This window comes from Aquarana catesbeiana, linkage group LG01, assembly GCF_042186555.1.
Source record: "Aquarana catesbeiana isolate 2022-GZ linkage group LG01, ASM4218655v1, whole genome shotgun sequence".
In the NCBI taxonomy this organism is placed as follows: Eukaryota; Metazoa; Chordata; class Amphibia; order Anura; family Ranidae; genus Aquarana; species Aquarana catesbeiana.
The window spans coordinates 393940324-393961533 of record NC_133324.1 but is presented as its reverse complement, the minus strand read 5'-3'; the positions used below and the strand labels follow the sequence as shown (position 1 = coordinate 393961533).

Below are 21210 nucleotides of genomic sequence, written 5' to 3'. Positions count from 1 at the left end.
GAGATTTGTCAGTGTCCAATCACCTCCAGTCTTTAACTCAGGGATCGATGGATACTCAGCCTGTGTCCTGTACTGTACAATTAAGATATTTTTTTTTTATACTTTACCATGTATTAGGTATTTTCACAAAGGGAAATCTCACATTAGCTACGTTTTGGGGAAAATTCCCTTGCAAAGCGAACAGTCTGTTTGCTCTTAGTAAATCAAACCCAGGGCCCTGGTCTTTAGGCTCTTGATGACGACCCAAGGTGCATACATAAGGCTATGCTGCGAACAAGAGTCACTCTTCCAGGTACATGCTGACATACACTATCAAGGACACATGGAAACCAGAGTACAGGCCAAAAAAATGTTTTCTTCTGACATGCTTAACTGTTGCCATAATTTAGCAGACTGGGTTTATTATTTTTTTTTTTTACAACACTATCATTCAACAGGGGTTACTTTTGCTAGGATTAAAAAAACAAAAAAAAACAAAACAAAAAAAAAACACCACACTAGTAACTTGCAGAAAGATTTTAATGAAAACATCTTTCAAGTAAACCATGGTGCAAAGAAACACAATTTAAAACGCTTCCAGTCAGATCCATAATTATAAACACTATAAAATATCAGTGATATAAAAGTATAAAAAAAAAAAAAACAAATACAGTTTACAGCACATACAAAACCACCCAAAAAAATCACAACTGTAAAACCTATCTTTACAAAACAGTCATAAAAAACAATCATGACTATATACAACTAAAAGGTGCATTGGCATTAGGGCTTTGATTTTAGGCTTCCCTTCTGTGATAAAACAGTAATTTGATTTACGCTGGATAACAGTGTAATTGCCATAAATTAAATAAGTTAGTTCACATTTTTTGTTTAATCCTTAAGGCATATATTAATTTAATGTGCGTTTAAAGCTTTTTTCAAGAGGTCCACATCTTTTCTTTTACTTGTGCTGACTCTTCGGCACTCATATGCTTCCTGCTGTAGAGGGATATAGCTCTCTATTAGTCCCAAGCCCTGTCCTGCAGGACTCTTGAATAGTCTTGTCCAGGATGGTTTAAACTTTCCACTGAATCCTAAGAAGGCAATGCTACCTAAAACAAAAATACAAAAGTAGGCTTAAGGTAACTAAAAGCGGTATTAAACCTCAAAACAAAAATGTAATATATTGCCGTTTACCAATCCTTAGATGCGGTGGCAGCAGCATGGTCAGTATTGGGGGAGCTTAGTGTTAGACTAGCAGATTTAAATGGACAGCAACAGTTTTTTTCCCTTTTTGCATAAAGGTTTTACATAAATGAATAAAAGACAACCATGTAAGCACCCCTGTCAGTGATAAATGGTTTGTCTCAGCCCTCTAATATTTTAAATAGAGCAAGCTGCCCAGACAAAGTAAGTAGAAAATTATCAGGCATACTGCATCACCGAGTGAAAAGGGGAAAAAAGCCTAAAAATGAAAATGTAATTCAAACGCTACGTCTAAGAATGAGTACTCTGAAATTTAGTACATTTTTCTCTTTTGGGTTGAATACCTCTTTAAAGTGTAACTAACAAAAACATCTTTTTTTTTCATGGTGTTGGGAAGAGTTAGAATCCGTCACGTTACTTTTTGCTGTCTGTGTGCCTCCTGGGAGCAGATTTCTTCTAAAGTCTAGCATGGTCAATTGGGCCTAGAGGTGAGGGGAAATCTTTTGGTGACAGGAACAATGATAAAAAAAAAAAAAAAAAAAAGGATTTTTAAATATAATGATTAGAAGCAATGTTTGTTTTCTGTTCCCCGTATACGCGATAAGGTGTTTTCCTTTAGCTTTATGTGGTTATTGGGACAGAAAGTGAGCAAAAGTTAATCATATCTGAAACTTTAAAAACAAAGGTCTCTTGCTTTAACTTCTACCAGTAAACAAAATAAAATCCAAAACTTAAAGCCATTTACTCTTCTCCATTCCACTGTGTTACTGTAAACATAAGTTAGTGCATTAGCACCTTGCAGTTTTAATCAGTTGAATTGCACCTCAACAAAAATAGGCAATGCATCTCTGATACAGCACAGCGTACTGTAAATACACTACTTTCGGTTGTGGGGTGCAACTTCTTTTTTTGTCTGTTCATTTGCACTGGTTGACTTAATGGCCTGCCATAGAGCAAAGGGGACCTTGGACATTTAGCTAAAAAGGTTTTCTTTTTTTTCTTTAGATGCTGGGGTAAAAAGTAGGCACAGCAGTCATCTTCCAATGAATGAAAAGTCATCTATGAACAGAAAATGGGCGAATGAAGGAGAGGTTCGCCTCTTTAATTCATAGAGGTCCGTAGACAAATACTTCTTTGGAACTTTTTAGGTGCCACAATTAATCTCGTTACTCAAAAATACAAATCGTAAAAATTCTAATTGCTTATTATTTGTAAAATCATCACCATGTAAAACAAAAATATACAGGCTCCTCAAATTGGTGTATAGACAAAATGTACTTATTTTTAGATATTATAGGCCTTTTTTTTTTTTTTTTTAAACAGGCTCTCAACGCTTTCCCAGCCATTGCTAAACCATATAGCCATTTCCAAAAAAAAAATGCTTGCAGGTGGTTGGTGGTAGGTCTGATGCGTTACACAAAGCTGATTTGTATATTTATTTTTTTATTCAATCGTGTTTTAATAAATTAATAAACAATGAACTTTTTTTAAGATTGTATTTGAGTCATGGGATTAATTGTAATCCCTAAAAAAAGCCTGTAGAATATGTATTTGTTTATGAACCAGTAAGATTGGATGTGGTGCTTGGACTGGAATGACTGTTAATTACATTAAATGCTCCTTCCTTCATGGATTGTGTTTCATTCATGGAAGCTATACAGTACAGCTTCTATGAATAAGGTAGGGGGTTGCAAAGGGTGGGCAGAGTTTTGAGAATGAGTTTTGGACTGGTCTGATTATAGGTAGTCTCTATGGGAGCAAAAAATGAACAACAAATGAGAAAATCATAAATATTCCAAAAAGTGGTCTACATAACTTCTTTTTTGTTTTTTATGCAAACCTGTCAAAACATTTCAAGGTATGCCACTGCAAACCTCTCCTAGCTGGTACGCAGGCTATTCTCAGCATCACCTGAATCAGTAACCTGAGACAGATGTGCACCAATCAGAACACCTGGCCTCAAAATGTTAAAGGTGAAGTCGGGATCTGTCAACTGCTGGCATTTTGTAGCTGTGGATACAAAAACAATCTGGAGCATTGGAATGAAGATCTTAGTCTTTTCCTGCCCGCCTGGGATTTTTAAATGTTCCTGTACACCTTTGCATGTGCCAATTTCTGCAACTGCATCCCCTTACAATACAAATAAAATTAAAGCAGCATGAAGAGTAGGAGGAGCAGAACTCATTTTAATGGCCACAGCAGCTGTGAAGACCTCAGGAATTCAAGTGCAGAAATCTCAAAAGAGTGTTGGGGAGATTTAGGAAACTTTCAGGACTCATTTACACCGGAAAAGACAATTGTATTTAAATGGGTTTGTAAGGTTTATATGCATTCCAGTGTGAAAAAAAAGTAGCATGCTGCATTTTAAGTGCATGTGAAAGCAATGGTATAACCAAGGTTCATTGAAATAAATTACCTGCTTTAGACTGCATAGAGTGTAAACAAGTCCACAGGCTGTTTCATGCTTCAGCATCTACCAAAACCTGAACATTTAGTTTTGGGTAAACTGACTCCTCACTAAAGTACTGTGCAGTCAGTTCCTCAAATTGCTACACTCTCTATAGGTTAGGTCAGGTTTCAGGCGGATTAAATTTCAGCAATGTGCATTTTTAAATATTTCAACAGTACCGGGTTGGGGTACTGACATTTTTTATTAACATGTTCAAAATACAAATTCAAGCTAAAGGCTTAGGCACCATGCCCCTCAAGATAATTTTACATTTTCCTGAAAAGATGGAAGCAGAAATATCCTACTGTGATAATCTTGCGGCCAGAGACAAGAATAATCATTAGCAGCTGGTAATGTGGAAATGGCCACCTGCTACATGTTTCTACATGCTTTTTGAAGCACAGCACACTTTTACGATATTTCTCATGGCATTTGATAATACCTAGTAAGATTGCTCTTGTGGCACAATAAGAAAGGGAAGATTTAAAGTTAACCTGGTTTGGCGCCTAACACTTACAAACCCCTGTGTGGGCTAATTTGTTGGCCCAAATCTTTATCATGAAAGGCTGGGGTGTATGGTCCAATCTAAAGCTCTTGAACAACAGCTGAGGCCTTTCTACATGTGCGTTTGGTATTTTATAACTAATGTTACAAACAGGCCCCTTTTCATTGCGGTAGTTTTAATTGATATTAGTTTTAAAAAAGTTTAGAGCCCTGCTCGGATCAACACAACTCACCTTTGATCTGAAGAAGTGGTGGTTTGGCTGTTCCAAGAATATGCAATTGCTGTGCAAGATTTTTGAAATCTGAAACCTTTCCCCTTGATGCCAAAACTACTACTGATCTATAAAATGGAATTAGAAAAACAAAACACACATGAAAAAATATTTTCATACACTATATGAAAAAAACTTAACAGCATTGCCTTTAATTACAGGAGTTTAAGGGGTAACTCCACTTTTCAATTGAAAAATAGCAAATACAAAATTAATATAGCATATATAATTTCTACACAAGCCATATTGTAATTGACTGTTATTAAAAATTACTTTTTCTTTTTCAATCTACAGGGCTGTCATTTTCTGTAAATTGCAATGCAATATGGCTACCTGGGGGAGTTCTGTACACAGATGGTGTACAAAACACCCCCCCCCCCCCCTCCAGAAATGTAATTTATTGCTTGCATGATTGACTCACCAATTTTCTATGGGGTTGTGTGTTTCTATTGATATACAAAGTGTAGGGAGGCAACCCTAGCCCCTGCAAGCAAGGGAGACTTCATAGGATGCTGCAAGAGAAAGGAGCCTTCCTGATAGAGGAAACCTGGGGCATCAGTCATGGCACCACTTTAAACTGGAGCATAGGCAAGGATTAGTAGTTAGAGAAGCTACATACTCAGCTAAGTGATTAAATCAGCTGTTGAATGTGCCTTAAGCCGAACTCCAGGTTTACTTTCACTTTGAATAGATCATTTGGGCCAAGCTGGCTTGAACAAACCATTTCCTTTACTAGCTGCTGCCAGCAATCTAGAAACTGTATGTAGCATCAGCTACATATATTATACAGCACTGTGTTCCAGCAGAGGTACAGGGACATCTCATTGGCTGATAGAAGAAAATAGAGTTAGGCTGGATTCACACCTATGCAGGTTTTGGTGCTTTTTGCATTTTGCAGATTTGCAGCACAGTCCATTTACCATGGTTTCCTATGGAACACGTTCTGTAGTGCAAATCTGCAAAATGCAAAAAGCACTAAAATGCATAGGTGTGAATCCAGCCTCAGACTGAGTGCTTCTCAGCATTTCACAGGAAACCTTGTATTTTTACCAATGAGAGGTGGGGGGATAACATTGCAATCTCCTTCTCAGCCAATCGGAGGAAGCCTTCTATAATTTATAAAAATACACGGCCTTCCTTGTGAACAGCTAAGAAGCACTCAGCCCAACTCAATTTTGTTCTGGCAACAGATAGGGTTATGCTGAATATTGGCCCTAGAAGTCTTATAATTAGGGTGCTGAAAACCTCCTGTAATTCAGAGGTCTTGCCACCGGATAAGAAGCGTGTATACGTTTGCCACATTTTGCTGGTTGGAAGCTGAAGAGTGGTAAATTTGAGTGGAGAGTGAACAGTTTTGCTTTTGACTGCTGGTGATTGCTGCAGTTGCATTTTAGTGTCTTTGGGGTCTTGCAGCTTTTTAACTGCTTGCCGACCAGCCGCCGCAGTCTTACTGCGGCAGAATGGCACGTCTGAGCGAATGGTTACCTTATGTCGCTTTTTGGCCACTAGGGGCGATGACCGCTGGGCACCCGCGATCGCTCGTGACAGAGCGAGAACCGGGATCTGTGTGTGTAAACACACAAATCCTGGTTCATTCAGGGAGTAGAAAGAGATGTTGTGTTCATACCAAGTATGAACAACGATCTCTCTCTCCTACTAGACAGTCCCATCCCCCCTACAGTTTGAACACACACTGGGGAACACAGTTAACTCCTTGATCTCCTCCTAGTGCTAACCCCTTCCCTGCAAGTGACATTTATACAGTAATCAGTGCATTTTTATAGCACTGATCGCTGTATAATTGTCAATGGTCCCAAAAAAAAGTGTCCAATTTGTCTGACGCAATATCGCAGTCACGATAAAAAAAATTGCAGATCGCTGCCATTACTGGTGAAAAAAAATAATAATAAAAATGATAAAAATAAAAATCTATCCCCATATTTTGTAGACGCTATAACTTTTGCACAAACCAATCAATATACGCTTACTGCGATTTTTAATACCAAAAATATGTAGAAGAATACATATTGGCCTAAACCGAGGAAAAAATTTGCTTTTTTAAAAAAAAATTGGGGCTATTTATTATAGCAAAAAGTACAAAATATTGTGTTTTTTTTCCAAAATTGTTGCTCTTTTTGTTTATAGCGCAAAAAATTAAAAAAAAAAAAAACAAAAACCGCAGAGATGATCAAATACTACCAAAAGAAAGCTCCATTTGTGGGGAAAAAAAAGGAACATCAAATTTGTACAATGATGATACAATGGTGATACCTTGATAAATAACTGAGCGGTGGGAGAGGTTTACTGCTGCCTCCCATTCCCACTCAACGTGTGCAGGCTGTGACGATAGACCTCTCGGTAAGATACCCATGTCTTGTCTACTCTCATGATGTGATCACATCATATTCAATTGTCTTCACTTGTATTCCACCTATTCACCTTTTAATGCTAATACACTTATAATTCTTCAGAACTTCTGGTAACCCGATTTAATTAACTTTGCCTCCTTATAAGGTAATCACTAGCTTTCATTATACAATTCTCAGTAAGGGGTTTTTCTCACTCACTTCACCTCGGTTTGTTTTGTTTGCTGTGTATTTGGTTTTGCAACTCACACTTGTCACTATTTCTGGTCTTCTCATCTCTATCATCATCACTTTCTCCTCCTTTGCCACTGTCTGTCCTTTTTCCTACATCTCCAGCCTCTTGGCTGGCTGCTTCCTTTCACCTTTTCACACACTGGCACCCTAACTCCAACACTTTTATAGGATTAACTCTTTTTCCCCACATACTGGTCTGGTTGGTGAACGGCCCTTGCTTGCTGGTAGCTGGCTTGTCAATTGAGTTTCCCACACCTGTCGCACACCCCATTCCCTCTCCCCCCCTCTTCCTTCCCTCCCCCCTTCCCTTCCTTCCCCTCCCCCTCACTATTTTTCCCTCACTTGCCCATCACCATTTTCCCTCACGTTCCCCCCTGCCCCCTACACTTCCTTCCCTCCCTTCCCACTCCCTTCCTTATTGACACGCCATGCCTCCTGCTGAAGCTTGGACCCACTTACACCACCATTTCGCATTTCTTCAAATAGTGCAATCTGCCACATGGCTCTATTTCTTCAGGAATAGGCAAAACTTCTTTTTGCTTTCAACTAGCACTGCTGTTATTATACCATAGGTGCGGTACATGCGCTTCCCCCTCCCTCCTCCGGTTGTTTGGGGGCAGTTTGTGTGTGATCCCTTGTAAGGCAAGTCGTTTCGACACCTGCTCCTTTTTTGGGGGGATTGGTCCACCGCCTGGGAATTAAAGGAGAAAGGGGAGGGAACCCCTACATCACACCAAGGTCATCTGTAACCCTGGGAAGCAACGTGACTGGTAATTATACTTAATATGAAAATGTTTATACATATACACAAATTTTATGCTTTACCTGGTGCCCTTTTGTAAGATTGGGACACATGCTTACATCTTCACAGCTGTTAGTCATCTGTCCTCTGAAGAAGACCCATCGGGGTCGAAACGCGTCAGGACTCTATTGTTAGTGCAATATAATTTGATTTTGATCTTGTTGCTTGGAATACACTGTATTGCATGAGATACTGGATTGTATACTGTTGTATACTGGATTGTATACTGTTGCCGGCTTCCCCCTTTTTTAACCACTTTTGTACCACAGATCATGTCTTGACTTTTAATGTCTGAAACTAATAATATGTTTTACAGTTTTTGTATTAATAAAAACCATATTGGATTATTCCATCACTTCCTTCAAGTGTTCATTATTGGCTGCATTAAAGCCCCGTTTAGGGGTTTTTTTTGTGTGTTTTTCTTATGCATCTGTTGGGGTGCGCAGCCCTTTCTACCCCATTTCTCTGAGTGTCCCCCTTTTTTATTTTTATTTTTATTTTTTTTAGTGTGACAATGTCACTTTTGGGCTAGAATTATAGCAGAGTCCCTGTTCTCAGGGAACAATCTGTCTATCTCTAACCTGGCTAACAGTCAGCCTAGCATTGTAAGATAAAAAAAAAAAAAAAAAAAAAAAAAAAAAAAGACAGCCAAAAAGGATAAGGAAAGCGATGTTAATAAGTCGGCACATTCTTCACACATCCATTCACATGCTTGCTTGCCTTTTAGCATTGGAAATGTCAGCCTTTGTTTTTAATTTATTTTTTATGGAGTGATCAGACCCAAAAACATTACTGCTAAAAGTTTCCATATACAGGGCATACAAACTGTATAGTCAACTAATTAGTATTCGTTGTAAATAATTGAAATCGCTTTGCAGCATTTACTAATCCCCGCTCAGTCCCAGGAAGCTGTAGGTCCATTTGGTAAGCTCAGCTGGACTTGCGCATGGGTAATGTTGGCACCGGGGACCTGAAGACCAGCAAAGAACTAGCCCACATGAAGGCAGTGCTGGACCCCTCGGCTGATAAGTGCGTGTTTACTAAAAGTCAGGAGCTACATTTTTTACAAATGACCTGAGCTCTTTATAAACTTCCAAGAGAACAAATAGGTTTGCTAGGAACAGCATTTGCAATAAGTTGTTTATAATGCATAACCTAAACATTTTGGTTTAGCAAAAATAAAAATGATTTTTATCTCATCTGCATAGCAATTAATCTAGGTACCTGCATTGGCTCTTCATATTTGAATAGCACATACTTTTCCATGCAACACTTACTAGCTATCCTTGAAAAAACAAATTACATTAATATAACAGTTTGCATTAAAAACAGATGTTTTAGTTGCACAACATTTGCAAATATATGTGGAAGCTGTACTGCCTCGTTATCTTGCTCTAAAAGCTAGTTATAAATTGGGGCGGTTGTCATTTTGTTTGCTCGAATTAGAACGGAGACACATTCGATGGCTTCAGCTGCCATTGTGCTTTTCTGAGCTACTGGTGCATCTCCGTGCCTTTAAGGGGGAATGGACTGCCTCCAGATATATCTGCTCTTAATTTATCCATTGCTATATATGAAACAACATGGATACTTTGAAAGACTAGATCAGTTTACAGAGAAGCCTCGACAAGGCAGTGTGACTGCCTCATATATTTGCAAATGTTATGCAACCTCAGTTTTAGTCCTGGCTCTCTCCTCACAGAATGCTGAGAACTGAGCAATCAGCGGTCTTCAATTGCTCAGTTCACAGTGCAGAGTCCACGGGGGATCAATGCTGCATCCACTTAGGTGAGTATAATTTTTTTTTTTTTTAAATCCTGAACTTCTCTTTTAACCATAAATTGCTGTTCAAAACCTTTGTGTTTCAAAGAAAACAGTTCTGAAACATTACAGACAAGTACCTTTGAGGAACTTTGCTTCTTAAATATTTTTCCAGTTGCTCAGAATTTTCTTGTGGAAAGTGTAAGTCTTCTTTAACTGTTCCAGAGCAAGCATCGATGACCACAACTAATATACCAGTTTTCTTTAATGGATACTTGGTGCCATTAACCTAAAAGTACACAAAAAAGTAGCATAAAGAATCGCCAACTGCAACAGGGCATTGCCAGTAATACCATACCAGTCTTCACAAACTAAATATGCAAACTTATGATGACATTGCTTTCAAGAAGATTCTTTTCAACTGTCAGAGCAAGAGAGACAAGTAATTAAGCTCTGATGCTCGTTTAGGTTTCCTCACTGTAGGTGGACTCTAGGAATACATCACTGGATAGAATGAGCGCCAGAAGGTTAAAGTCAATAAACAGGAGGTCTGCAAACATTCCATCAGTCAAACTACTATATTTTCAGCATTCGGCCAACATATTTCAGAATTATAAAAACGTTTACCAAAAGAGTGTATAATTCCAATTTACCATTATAGGACATAAACATTACAAAAATATAAGCATCATTAAACAGTCATTCAAATAATAAAATATCCAACAGGGGAAGTAGGAAACCCTCAAATTGGTCAGAACATGTATCTAGGAACTCAAGTACAAATCTCACCAATGCGGTTTTTAGCAGATATAAAAACATGTCAGATAATTTACCACTCCACCTACCAAAACACAATATGTCTCAGGCAGAATGACCTTAATCAGTTTCTTAAACATGTTAAAAATGTGTCATCAAGAGAGCATACTGCGGTGCATTTTTACCCTCAAAACAAAAGGGGAAAATAAATGGTTCAAATATTAGTAAAGGTCTCCTGTGCCACCCAGTGGATGTAACTGGAGAAGAAGAGTATCTATTGTATCCCTGGCTCCCAGTTAACCAGAGGTACAGAATGCTACCTCTCTGCACGTTTGTGATGTACTGTAGAATACACTTAAATGTAAAGATACTAATAGTATCATGTGTTTTCAGTAAACACATTTTGAATTAGGACTACATGGTTTATCTTAACTCAATTTGTGTATGCCTTTCACGTCTTTAAAAAATGTCCTATTTTTAACCCCTTCCCATCACCGCCTCTCGACCCTTTAAAAATTTCCAAGTGTCGGGAGATGGCATTCCAGTCATTTGACCACTGTGATTGGCTATCACAGTGGTCACATGATCGGAAAGCTCCCAATCACAAGTAATCATTGGGAGTTTTCTGGTCCTTGCCGGTAACCGTGCTGGGAGCGTTCTCTCAGCAAAGAAATATTGAACCTTGGGATGCATACATGCGGCCTCTTGGCATTAAAACCCACCGAGAGGCTTCATGTGCGTGTACAGCTGGTGGGAACAGGTTAAACTACAACCTATAGATTTGTACATTAAGAACTAGAAAGGGTTCTTTGTGGCTCATCTACTCTGTCTCTAACTGCTAACAGTGTTAAGATATCAGTTACATGTGGGGTGCATTGTTTTCAAAGAGATGGCTGACTCAGACTTGCATTGAGAGAAGGGCAGCAAAGTGAAACCATTGTGTGGCACTGGAAAGCCATAAGCAAAGCTAAAGTAATAAACCAATATGGCTGCCCCCCTTGTGTATATTTTGCTAAGGAATTTTACATAGGAACAAGGTTTTTAAAACATTAATGCATGTTTCTAAGATCATCCTCAAGCTGACCTCTATAACACAATTATCTAAAACCAAACAAAAAAAAAAACAAAACGACACCATGCATTTCCTTTAAAGTATATCTAAAGCGAAACAAACTATTTTGAATAGAGTAGGGGGGGTTAAAACAGCTGTCAGCTTTTTTTTTTTTTTTTTTGCTTTTTGTATCTCATTAGGGAGTATTCTTTACATCCTGTAAATTTAACAGGCAGTAAAAGGGAAATGCTCTAAAAACAGTTGTCATGGAAACAAGTGTCCCCACTTGATGATTTTTCACTCTTTTCCTGTTCTGTTGGCAATCAAAGATTTTGGATTTACCCTCATTTTCATTTCCAGGGACATTGGTAATCATGACAATTCGAGAGGGTGAATCTCCCTAACAGGGACACAGCAATAAAAATCTCACTGGAGCTCTGACCACTCACCACCTCTCTAAAACTCATTAGTTAACATTTGCTATGTGGATCTTTTGCTTAAACAGCATTCACTTACCAAAATGACTTGTGCTCTGAGCATAGTAAATACAATTAATTTGTGCTCATTTTAATCAACCAACCAATCATATGCTAGCAAGTATCATACTTTTCCCTGGCACGTGACTGAATATTCAGGGGTTAACTGCTTTTTTTTTTTTTTTTTTTTTTTATATGAATATTCACTGTGCAAACTAAACATACACCTTACTAACAGAATGCACACTTTGCCAAGTGAAACACCTCTACTCCTTCTGTAAGTGAACCTTATTCTGGATCACCAACTTTACCAGTTAAAAAAAAAAAAAGTGCGATCTACACAAACCATGTATCAGCTTACCGCAATGAATGATTCAGTTGCCCCTTGTTGAATTTCTTCTTCACTAAGAGACTGAATTTCCAAAGGGAGGTAGATGTTGTGAGGATCACTGGTAAAAACCACCTAACAAAAAAAAAAAAAAAAACACATTATCATACCCTACACAAGCATCTTTATGGGCATTCTCACTCATTTCACTGATGCCAGAAATGTATAATGCAGTGCATCACCACAGGATATGCTGATCATAAAATGTGATTGTAGAGTACTTTAAGCAGTTTGTGCATATGGACACATGCACACATTTGTCAGGGGAGACCAATGGATCTATCACATTGCATGTAGAAAGTGACATCAGTTGCTTATTTATATAATGAACACAAATATTCCTGTTTTTATGCTAACAATCTACTACAGCCTTCATTAAATCTTCAGCTGCCATCCACTGCCATCATTAACGTTCACCGTATTTGAGCTCAAGCATATCCATTGTGTTATGCAAGATGTGCAGGCTTTCACAAGAACTGTACACACGTATATTGATTTACAAGTTCCCCATGAATTTTTACAGAATGGATTTCTCGGTAAACATTTGGAGGTCAAACTTGTAAATTGATAGGCTACAACAGAAAGTTTTAATGGGTTTGGAGATTTGTTATTGCTCAAACTTTACAGAGAGACTTTGTTTATGGAAGTTAAATCCTGTCACAGGTTATCGAGTTCATCAGTGTAAACCATTGCGGATGGGAACCATTCATATGCACCGATGAAAGAATTTGTATAATCTCAAGGATATTAGAAAATCCCCAACTGCACTAACAGGTATCACATATACAGTCTTTTCTGCATTAAGCCAAATGGCTACGGCTTGGTTCTTGTTCTATGTACAGTACAACTTATACTGCAGAGGGCTGCATAAAAAATACCTTTGACTAATTCACAAATTATACCTACAGCCTCTCCGCTATGTTGGAGATGCGAGTCTGACCCTGGCTCATTGCTACAATTATGGTGGTCATGCACAGCAATACAACCGTTTTGGTCTGTGGTACATGCAGACATAGCTAAAATAATCACTTATACTCTTGATTTCACCCCTGGCCAGTACTTATTATACCATTCCTCTCTACCGAAGTCTGTGTATCACATATCACTACCTCTACATCTTATAAATGCTGCCATATGATGCATTTCTGCACATTGGAATTCCAATAATCCCAGCCCATGCAGAAAGGTACCATCATATTCGTCAGACAGCAGGGATGGAGGAACTGATCAGTCTGGCGCACGGTGATCATTCTAAATTTACATGCTTGTGGGCATGCTGGCTCAACTTTCAAGAGTGGCTACGTGTTGATAACTCACAATCTACTCCCAGGCTGGCGCCATACGCCGGACAGGTCCTCCAAAACATGCTACCCAAAGACGGGAACAGTCCCTCACCTCTTCCTAGTCCCCACATTTTTACACGACCAGTGCTATATCATGCACTTATAGCACTAGGCTCTTCCTTTCCAGCCAGTTTTGTTTTTCGCAACACCAGCACATCTGTACTTCAGAACCAAGCCCCCCCCCTATAATGAGACATTCTATGACATCTCTTTAGAATAATGAGTTTCCCTTGTGCCTAGCCAACATCAAAAGTACAAATTTAATATCATTTGTGCAAAATAGATATAACATGACGTCTATATATGTTTGATGAAGACCGTGTTTCATTTGTTAATTTTCTTGATATGACAATACTCAAATATCCTGATATTGTTGATTTGCCATAAGTTATTTGTTCTTCTAATTGTGTATGACTGGATACTTGAAAGATTTGCCACATCTGAATTTTTGTTGTAAACGTGGAAACTTTGAGAAAATTATAATAAAATTCTTAAAAAGAAAAAATATCTTTGTGTACAGAAAGTGTCTGTTGACCACAGCTGCTATTTAAATTCTATCCTGTTCCATTGTAGCGAATAAGCAAAAATGTATTATCTGCTTGGATGCCATGGAAACAACAGACAAGACCCCTACAAAACTTACACCCAAGACCCAAAGCAGAGCTGCGTTCACCTGGCTATTTTGCAGTGCATCTTTGGACATTTGATATTTAATATTTTTCAGTTATGATCTAAAACGTTCTTGCTTGCTGGCGTCCCTGTTTCAATCTGGAATCTAACTCATTCTAGTACAACAGGACTGGACTGTTCCTGGGAATTGCCAGGAAGTAAAGTAATAAACCAACCAACAGAATGGAACCTCTTAAGTATGGTCAAAGAAGTGATGCAGGTCTTTTAGAGCACTCACTCTTAGGAGCTTGCATGTATTCCATGAATCGCTATTTATCAGTGAGGTTGGCCATCACAAAGCATGAAAAAGTACTGACTAGCAGTGATTTAGCCAATATGCAGAGAATGGATCTTCAATTTGCTTTTCTAAGGAAGCAGAAGTGCTCTGAATACTTGTTGAGGCACCGTGTGGACCGCTTAACAGTTTACTTAACTTGCCAAAGCACATGATGAACAGTCTCTTATCCACAGTTTTTTATTTATTTTTTTTTAGAGAAAGTAAATGGGCCCAAAATTATGATAGACTAGGTACCCAATGGGCTGCAATGATGAGTCAGTACAGTGACTCATCAGTACAGAAGGAAACTAATAAAGGCCTTCCAAAAAAAATGAAAAGTTTACTAAATATATCTACAGGTGGCTGAGGGCGAGTTCTGCAAAGCACAGTTGCCACTTCTTAAAGGAAAAGTAGGACCAAAGCTCTTTCGGCTCTACTTCTCCTGTGGGTCACAGAAGTGCACTTCGTTCTGCACTCCTGTGACCCGTATTCAACCAACAGTGGGCTAAAGTCAGCTGTCGGCTGATGTCACTCAGTCAGGTCCAGACCCTGGATGGATCCTGAGGTTAGGATTCACCTAGCTGCCTGACTGGCAACTGGCTCAGCCTCTCAGCTTGCCACTAGGAGACTGAGCCAGCCGCTCCCGCCACCTCCACAGCCTAGTGCTCCAGAGAGCACTGGAGGGCAGAACAGAGAGTCGGTGACTGTCTTGGACTGATGATGCATCAAAGGGGTGGATTGCTTTAATGTCCAGCATCTACTAAAAGTAGAGTATCGATTTTGGGTAAGCTGACCTTTATTCTCCATAACAGCTGTTCTATTAGGGTCACATTTGACTGAAATCTTAAATCATAACTTAATGTTATGATAAGCAGGAAGGCTTGCCGTTTAAAAAAGGAACCTCAAAGCTAATGACAAACTCAATTACAACTATGCCTTCACACTGGCATTCATTTCTTTAAAAATATTTTTGCTGACTTTGAACAGCTTTAAAAGATTATAGTGTTAAAGTGGTTGTAAACAATCACCTATAAACCCATTCAGTTTGAAATAGAAATGAATGTATAGATTCACAGATGTGTATAGAGGAAAAAAAACACATTTTTTTCCCCTTTTTTTATAAGTGATCACATTCCTTCTCAGCTGCACAAGAGCTGGGGAGAGGAGAAGCAGTAATACACTGAGGTTCCCAGTGAAAGGTTGTGCAGGGGGAGCGTGTCAGGACAAGTCTGGCCATTTGTCAGGCTGAGTTCCCAGCACAACTAGAGAACTGACCACAGTGTGTTCTCCTGCTTAGTGTGGTCAGTTTTTAATAGAAAAGCAGAGGGACTGGCAGAAACACCAGGGATTTCACACAAAGTGATACAAAGAGAACAGGATACTTTTCCATACAAGTACATGGTACAGCAGGCACATATCAGGAATATGAAATCTTGGGGTAACAAACGCTTTAATGTCATTAGTACCTGAGACGCTCCACAGCTGGTACATGTGGCAGTTGATTTAGCTGGCATTGGCTTGATTGCAGTAGGTGCTTTGTAATATTTGGGATAGGCTTTGGTCATACAGTTGCTGTTTGCTTTGGTTCGAAATGTAGCATTGATCATAACTCGTTCACATCCCTGAGAAGCGCAGTAGCTGTTACTTTCACGATTGTGCTTTGCTTGCAAAAAGAGAAAAAGTAGCCTAAAAAAAAAAAAAAAAAAAAAAAAAAGGCAATAAAAAACAATTCAAATGATAGTCAAAAACAAGGTGTCGCTTATAAAATACTACTTTCAGGCTAAATCAAACAATATTGCTTCTAATTATTATAAATGTGCTCGTGAACAACCATGAATAGCAGCTATGTTTATTCACAGATGGACTTCTTTATTTATTAGTTTTTATTTCTTGTTGGATCTGGAAAACAAATCTGGTCAGTTTGTACCATTCAAACAAAGCAAGTCTTCTCCTAACAAGTATTAAAACAAGGTGGTTAACATCACACTGCCAATATAAGCACAGTCAACGTAAATTTGATGAGTAACACTCAAGAATATTAGCGCTTTTATTGCAACTCCTTTATGCTGATTACAAACATCTGATATTTTACCTGCTTTTTCTAATAGCAGTCAAGTTCAAATAAACAAAAGTTAGGTCTATTTCTGTTTGTGGTAGTTAGTTCACATACTGCCTTTTCTTCTTTTTTATGGATTATGACCAGGGCCGTCTTTAATTTTGATTGGGCCCTGGGCAAATATTTTCTTGGGGCCCCCCCTCCATTCTGAGACATACAAAAAATAGCAGGTAGACTCAAAATCAGTTTACTGCAGCAGATCACACAGCGATTGCAATTGTTTTCCAGAGGTTACAGCCTATCATTACTGCTCAATGGCTGGTTTCTAGAGGTTACAACACATAATTTCTGCTTGCCGATTGGTTGCTAGAGGTTAATGTACATTATTAGCGTTCACTAATTGGTTGCTAGGGGTTACAGCACATCATTAGCACTTACTGATTGGTTACTAGAGATTAAAGCAGATCACTACTGTTTGCTGATTGGTTGCTAGAGGTTCAGGCACATCATTACCTCTCAGTGAGCAGTGGAGCAATCCCAAATAATTGAGCAAGTAAAGGGGCACATTAATACACATACTACAGGAGAGTGTCAGAGACTGCGGACATACTGCAGAAGACAATCAGAGACTGCGGACATACTGCAGAAGACAATCAGAGACTGCGGACATACTGCAGGAGACAATCAGAGACTGAGGACATACTGCAGGAGACAATCAGAGACTGTGGACATACTGCAGGAGACACTCAGAGACTGCGGACATACTGCAGGAGACAATCAGAGACTGCGGACATACAGCAGGAGATTACCAGAGACTGCGGACATACTGCAGGAGATTACCAGAGACTGCGGACATACTGCAGGAGATTACCAGAGACTGCAGACATACTGCAGGAGATTACCAGAGACTGCGGACATACTGCAGGAGATTACCAGAGACTGCGGACATACTGCAGGAGACAATCAGAGACTGCGGACATACTGCAGGAGACAATCAGAGACTGCGGACATACTGCAGGAGATTACCAGAGACTGCGGACATACTGCAGGAGATTACCAGAGACTGCGGACATACTGCAGGAGATTACCAGAGACTGCGGACATACTGCAGGAGACAATCAGAGACTGCGGACATTATACAGGAGACAATCAGAGACTGCGGACATACTGCAGGAGACAATCAGAGACTGCGGACATACTGCAGGAGACAGAGACTGCAGACATTATACAGGGGATGGTCAGAGGACTTTTAGCAATGCACAGCTTTACAGTTAAATAACACAGCTCAGAGTTTAAACAGTCAGGCATTTTATGGTTGTAAGGACATACCTGGCCAGCCAAACTCATTACATACATTCAAGACTGTGGGCGGGGCTTCCACTCTCTGCTCTCACTAAAGCAGCTGGGAGCTCCACTGATGCTTTGTTGGGTGGGCCCTGGGCCCACATCACCCGTGAATTGTCCCCCCGATGACAGCTTTGCAGAGCGCACAGAGGACACGGGAGGATGTATTCCACGGTAGCCAGCTGAGAGGGGCGGGGCCGGGAGCTCCACTGACGCTCTGACCCCGCCCACGTGCAGCCTGTGTACTGGGAATAGAGCGCCTGTAGTGAGAGCCAGTGATCGGAGTGGGAGTGTCATTGGAGCTCCCGGCTCCAATGACACTCCTGATCACTGGCTCTCACTACAGAAGCTCTTTTCCGAGTACACAGGCTGCACGTGGGCGGGGTCAGAGCGTCAGTGGAGCTCCCGGCCCCGCCCCCTCTCAGCTGGCTAGCGAGGAATACATCCTCCCGTGTCCTCTGTGCGCTCTGCAAAGCTGCGATCGGGGCCCCAATTCACGGCTAGCGCGGGCCCCCCAACAAAGATTGGGCCCAGGGCAAGTGCCCCGTTTGCCCTGCGCTAAAGACGGCCCTGATTATGACAGTAAAATTGTATCACGGAATTTGATTCTGCTTACACATTGTGGCTTTATAGGTAAAAGTGGTAGAGGTCTATTTCTGGCTCCCATGGACTGATCTCATCAAGTCAGTCAAGGATAATACACTGATATGGGTTACAGTTCCATTAGAAATTAGCTTAAACAAATATAAAATATTTACTGAAAAAAAAGCAACAGTCTGCAATTCTCAAGTTACTAGTATGGTTTTCTGGGATGAAAAAAAAAATAAAAAATAATACTGTCAGCTAAGTGCTGGTATGAAACCACTGATATTTATGTGAGGGCACAAACACATTGCCACTAACTTTCCCTTTAAAAGCATATATATATTAATTTATTATTTATTACCGGCTGCTTCAAATATTCCAAGTTCCATCAACCCTAGAATGACATGTGGCTTGTTCACAGTATTTTACAGTTTCTATAGTTTTGACATTTAAATCTATAATTCCTTTTATTACCCAGCACTGTTGTCAAAGAAGTACTTTGCCTGTGTTCGGCTCTTCTCCAGTTCATCTATGGAGTTCACAGGTTGGTATTCTTCTACAGGAAAAGTCTGGCTTTTAACAATCTGTGACATCACTTGAAAGGTGGTGTTTGGTGGATAACAAAGGCCGACTCTGACCCAGTCACCTCTGTAAGAAACAAAAAGTGAATTCATCACCACATAAAATGGGAACACGTATGGAACCGGAAAATATTATTGTACAGAATTTATATAGCGCCAACAGTTTGTGCAGCACTTTAGGGCAAACAGTACAGTTACAATACAATTCAATACAGGAGGAATCAGACGGCCCTGCTCATTAGAGCTTACAATCTAGAAGGTAGGGTCAAGTGATGCAAAAGGTAATAACTGTGGGGGATGAGCTGATGAGGAAAATAAAAGTACAGTTGTTAGGTGAAGGCACGATAGGTGTCTCTGAAAAGAAACATTTTCCGGGATCACCTAAAAGTGGTCAGAGTTTGAGATAGTCGGACAGATTGGAGTGGGGAATTGCAGAGGATGGGAGAGGCTCGGGAGAAGTCCTGGAGGAGAGTATGGGAGGAGGGGAGTATGGGAGAAGGAGACGAGGGAGCTAGAGAGCAGGAGGTCTTGGGAGGAACGAAGAGGGCGATTTGGTTGGTATTTTGAGACTAGGTTAGTAATGTAGCTGGGGCAGAGTTGTGGATGACTTTGTAAGTTGTTAGAATTTTGAATTTCATTTGTTGGGTAAGTGGCAGCCAAAAGGAGGGAACGGCAGAGAGGGGTAGCAGCCGCTGAGTGGTTTGCAAGGTGAATGAGTCTGGCAGTAGCATTCATGATGGACTGAAGGGGGATAACCTATTTAAAGGTAAGCCATTGAGGAAGAAGTTGCAGTAGCCGAGGTGAGGGAGTGAATCAGGAGCTTTGTGGGTTCCTTGGTTAGGAAGGGATGTATTTTGGAGATGTTGCGGAGGTTGAGGTGCCAAGCTTTGGGAAGTGATTGGATGAGGGGCCGAAAGGAAAGTCCAGGGTAACACCTAACACCCTGGCATGTAAGGATGGGTTGATGGTTGTGCCATTACTTTTGACAGAGAAGTCAGGGGAAAAGGCACGTGGGGGAGGAAATATTGGTTTTTGGATAAGTTGAGTTTGAGTGGTGTGACATCAAGACAGATAGGAATTATATTGAAAGCCATGGGAGGCTATCAGCTGACCCAGGGAGGATGTGTAGATTGAAAATAGGAAAGGTCCAAGAACAGAACCCTGGGGAACCCTGACAGAAAAAGCACGAGGAGAGGAGGAAGCAGAATTGTAAGTGACACTGAAAGTGCGTTGGGATGGGTAGGATGAGAATTAGCAGCGTTAGAGACCAAAGGAGTAACTTTTTTTTTTGAGGAGGGGGTGGTCAAAACATATATCACAGGCACCCAAAAGGTCCAGAAGTAGGAGTACAGAATAGTGTCTATTGTTTTTTTCTATTTGTGAGTTTTAAAAGTGCAGTTTCTGTGAAGTGTTGAAAGCGAAATCCAGACTGAAGGGGATCAAGGTGGTTACTCAGTTGGTTGTAGACCAGGCGGTCAAGGAGTTTAGAGGAAATGGGGAGCAAGGAGATAGGGCATAGATTGTTAAGAATGGTAGGGTCCAAGGAAGGCTTTTTTTTAAGTATGGGGGTGACTAGTGCATGTTTTAGAGAGTTGGGGGAAGATGCCAGAAGAGAGGGAGAGATTGAAGATGTGGGTTAGAGAGTGAAGGATAGAGTCAGTGGGTGACCGTAGTATTTGTGAAGGAACAGGGTCCAAGGGACCGGTGGTTAAGTGGGTGTTAGAAATAAGTTTAGCAACCTAGTCTATAGTAGCAGGGTTGAATAAGGGGAGTGTTGATAGTACCTGTTGACATGGGGTGTTAAGTGGGAGAGATACCTGTAGAGTGGAGATTTCATCACAAATTGAATCAATCTTATTTTTGAAGTGATTGACGATCTCCTGGGCAGTGAGCAAGTTAGTAAGTGGAGGCAGTGGAAGACTAAGTAGAGAGAGTTAAAAAGGTAGAGAAGAGTTGGAGACTGGATGAGGTGGTGTTCATGAGAGTGATAAAATAGGTCTGCTTGGCAGTGAGGAGGCTAGAATTGTATTTTTTGGAGGGCAAATTTATATTGGTTGAAGTCTTCAAGAAACTTAGTCTTGCGTCACAGACTCTCGAGCGAGGCTACGTTT

At 40.1% G+C, this 21210-nt stretch overlaps 1 protein-coding gene across 4 annotated transcripts in view; it reads right to left on the bottom strand.

Moving 5' to 3' along the window:
* Positions 1-794: 794 nt before the first annotated feature.
* The window catches only part of CEMIP2 (cell migration inducing hyaluronidase 2), a 135592-nt gene continuing 115176 nt past the window's right edge, over positions 795-21210 (bottom strand). For all 4 annotated transcript variants that reach the window (XM_073634510.1, XM_073634516.1, XM_073634532.1 and 1 more), the window contains exons 19-24: positions 18993-19166; positions 16000-16219; positions 12218-12319; positions 9714-9862; positions 4372-4478; positions 795-1091 (exon numbers count right to left, since the gene is read on the bottom strand). In XM_073634510.1, the coding sequence (XP_073490611.1) occupies positions 895-1091; positions 4372-4478; positions 9714-9862; positions 12218-12319; positions 16000-16219; positions 18993-19166 (949 nt within the window). In that variant the 3' untranslated portion in view covers positions 795-894. The remainder of the gene's footprint in view (positions 1092-4371; positions 4479-9713; positions 9863-12217; positions 12320-15999; positions 16220-18992; positions 19167-21210) is intronic.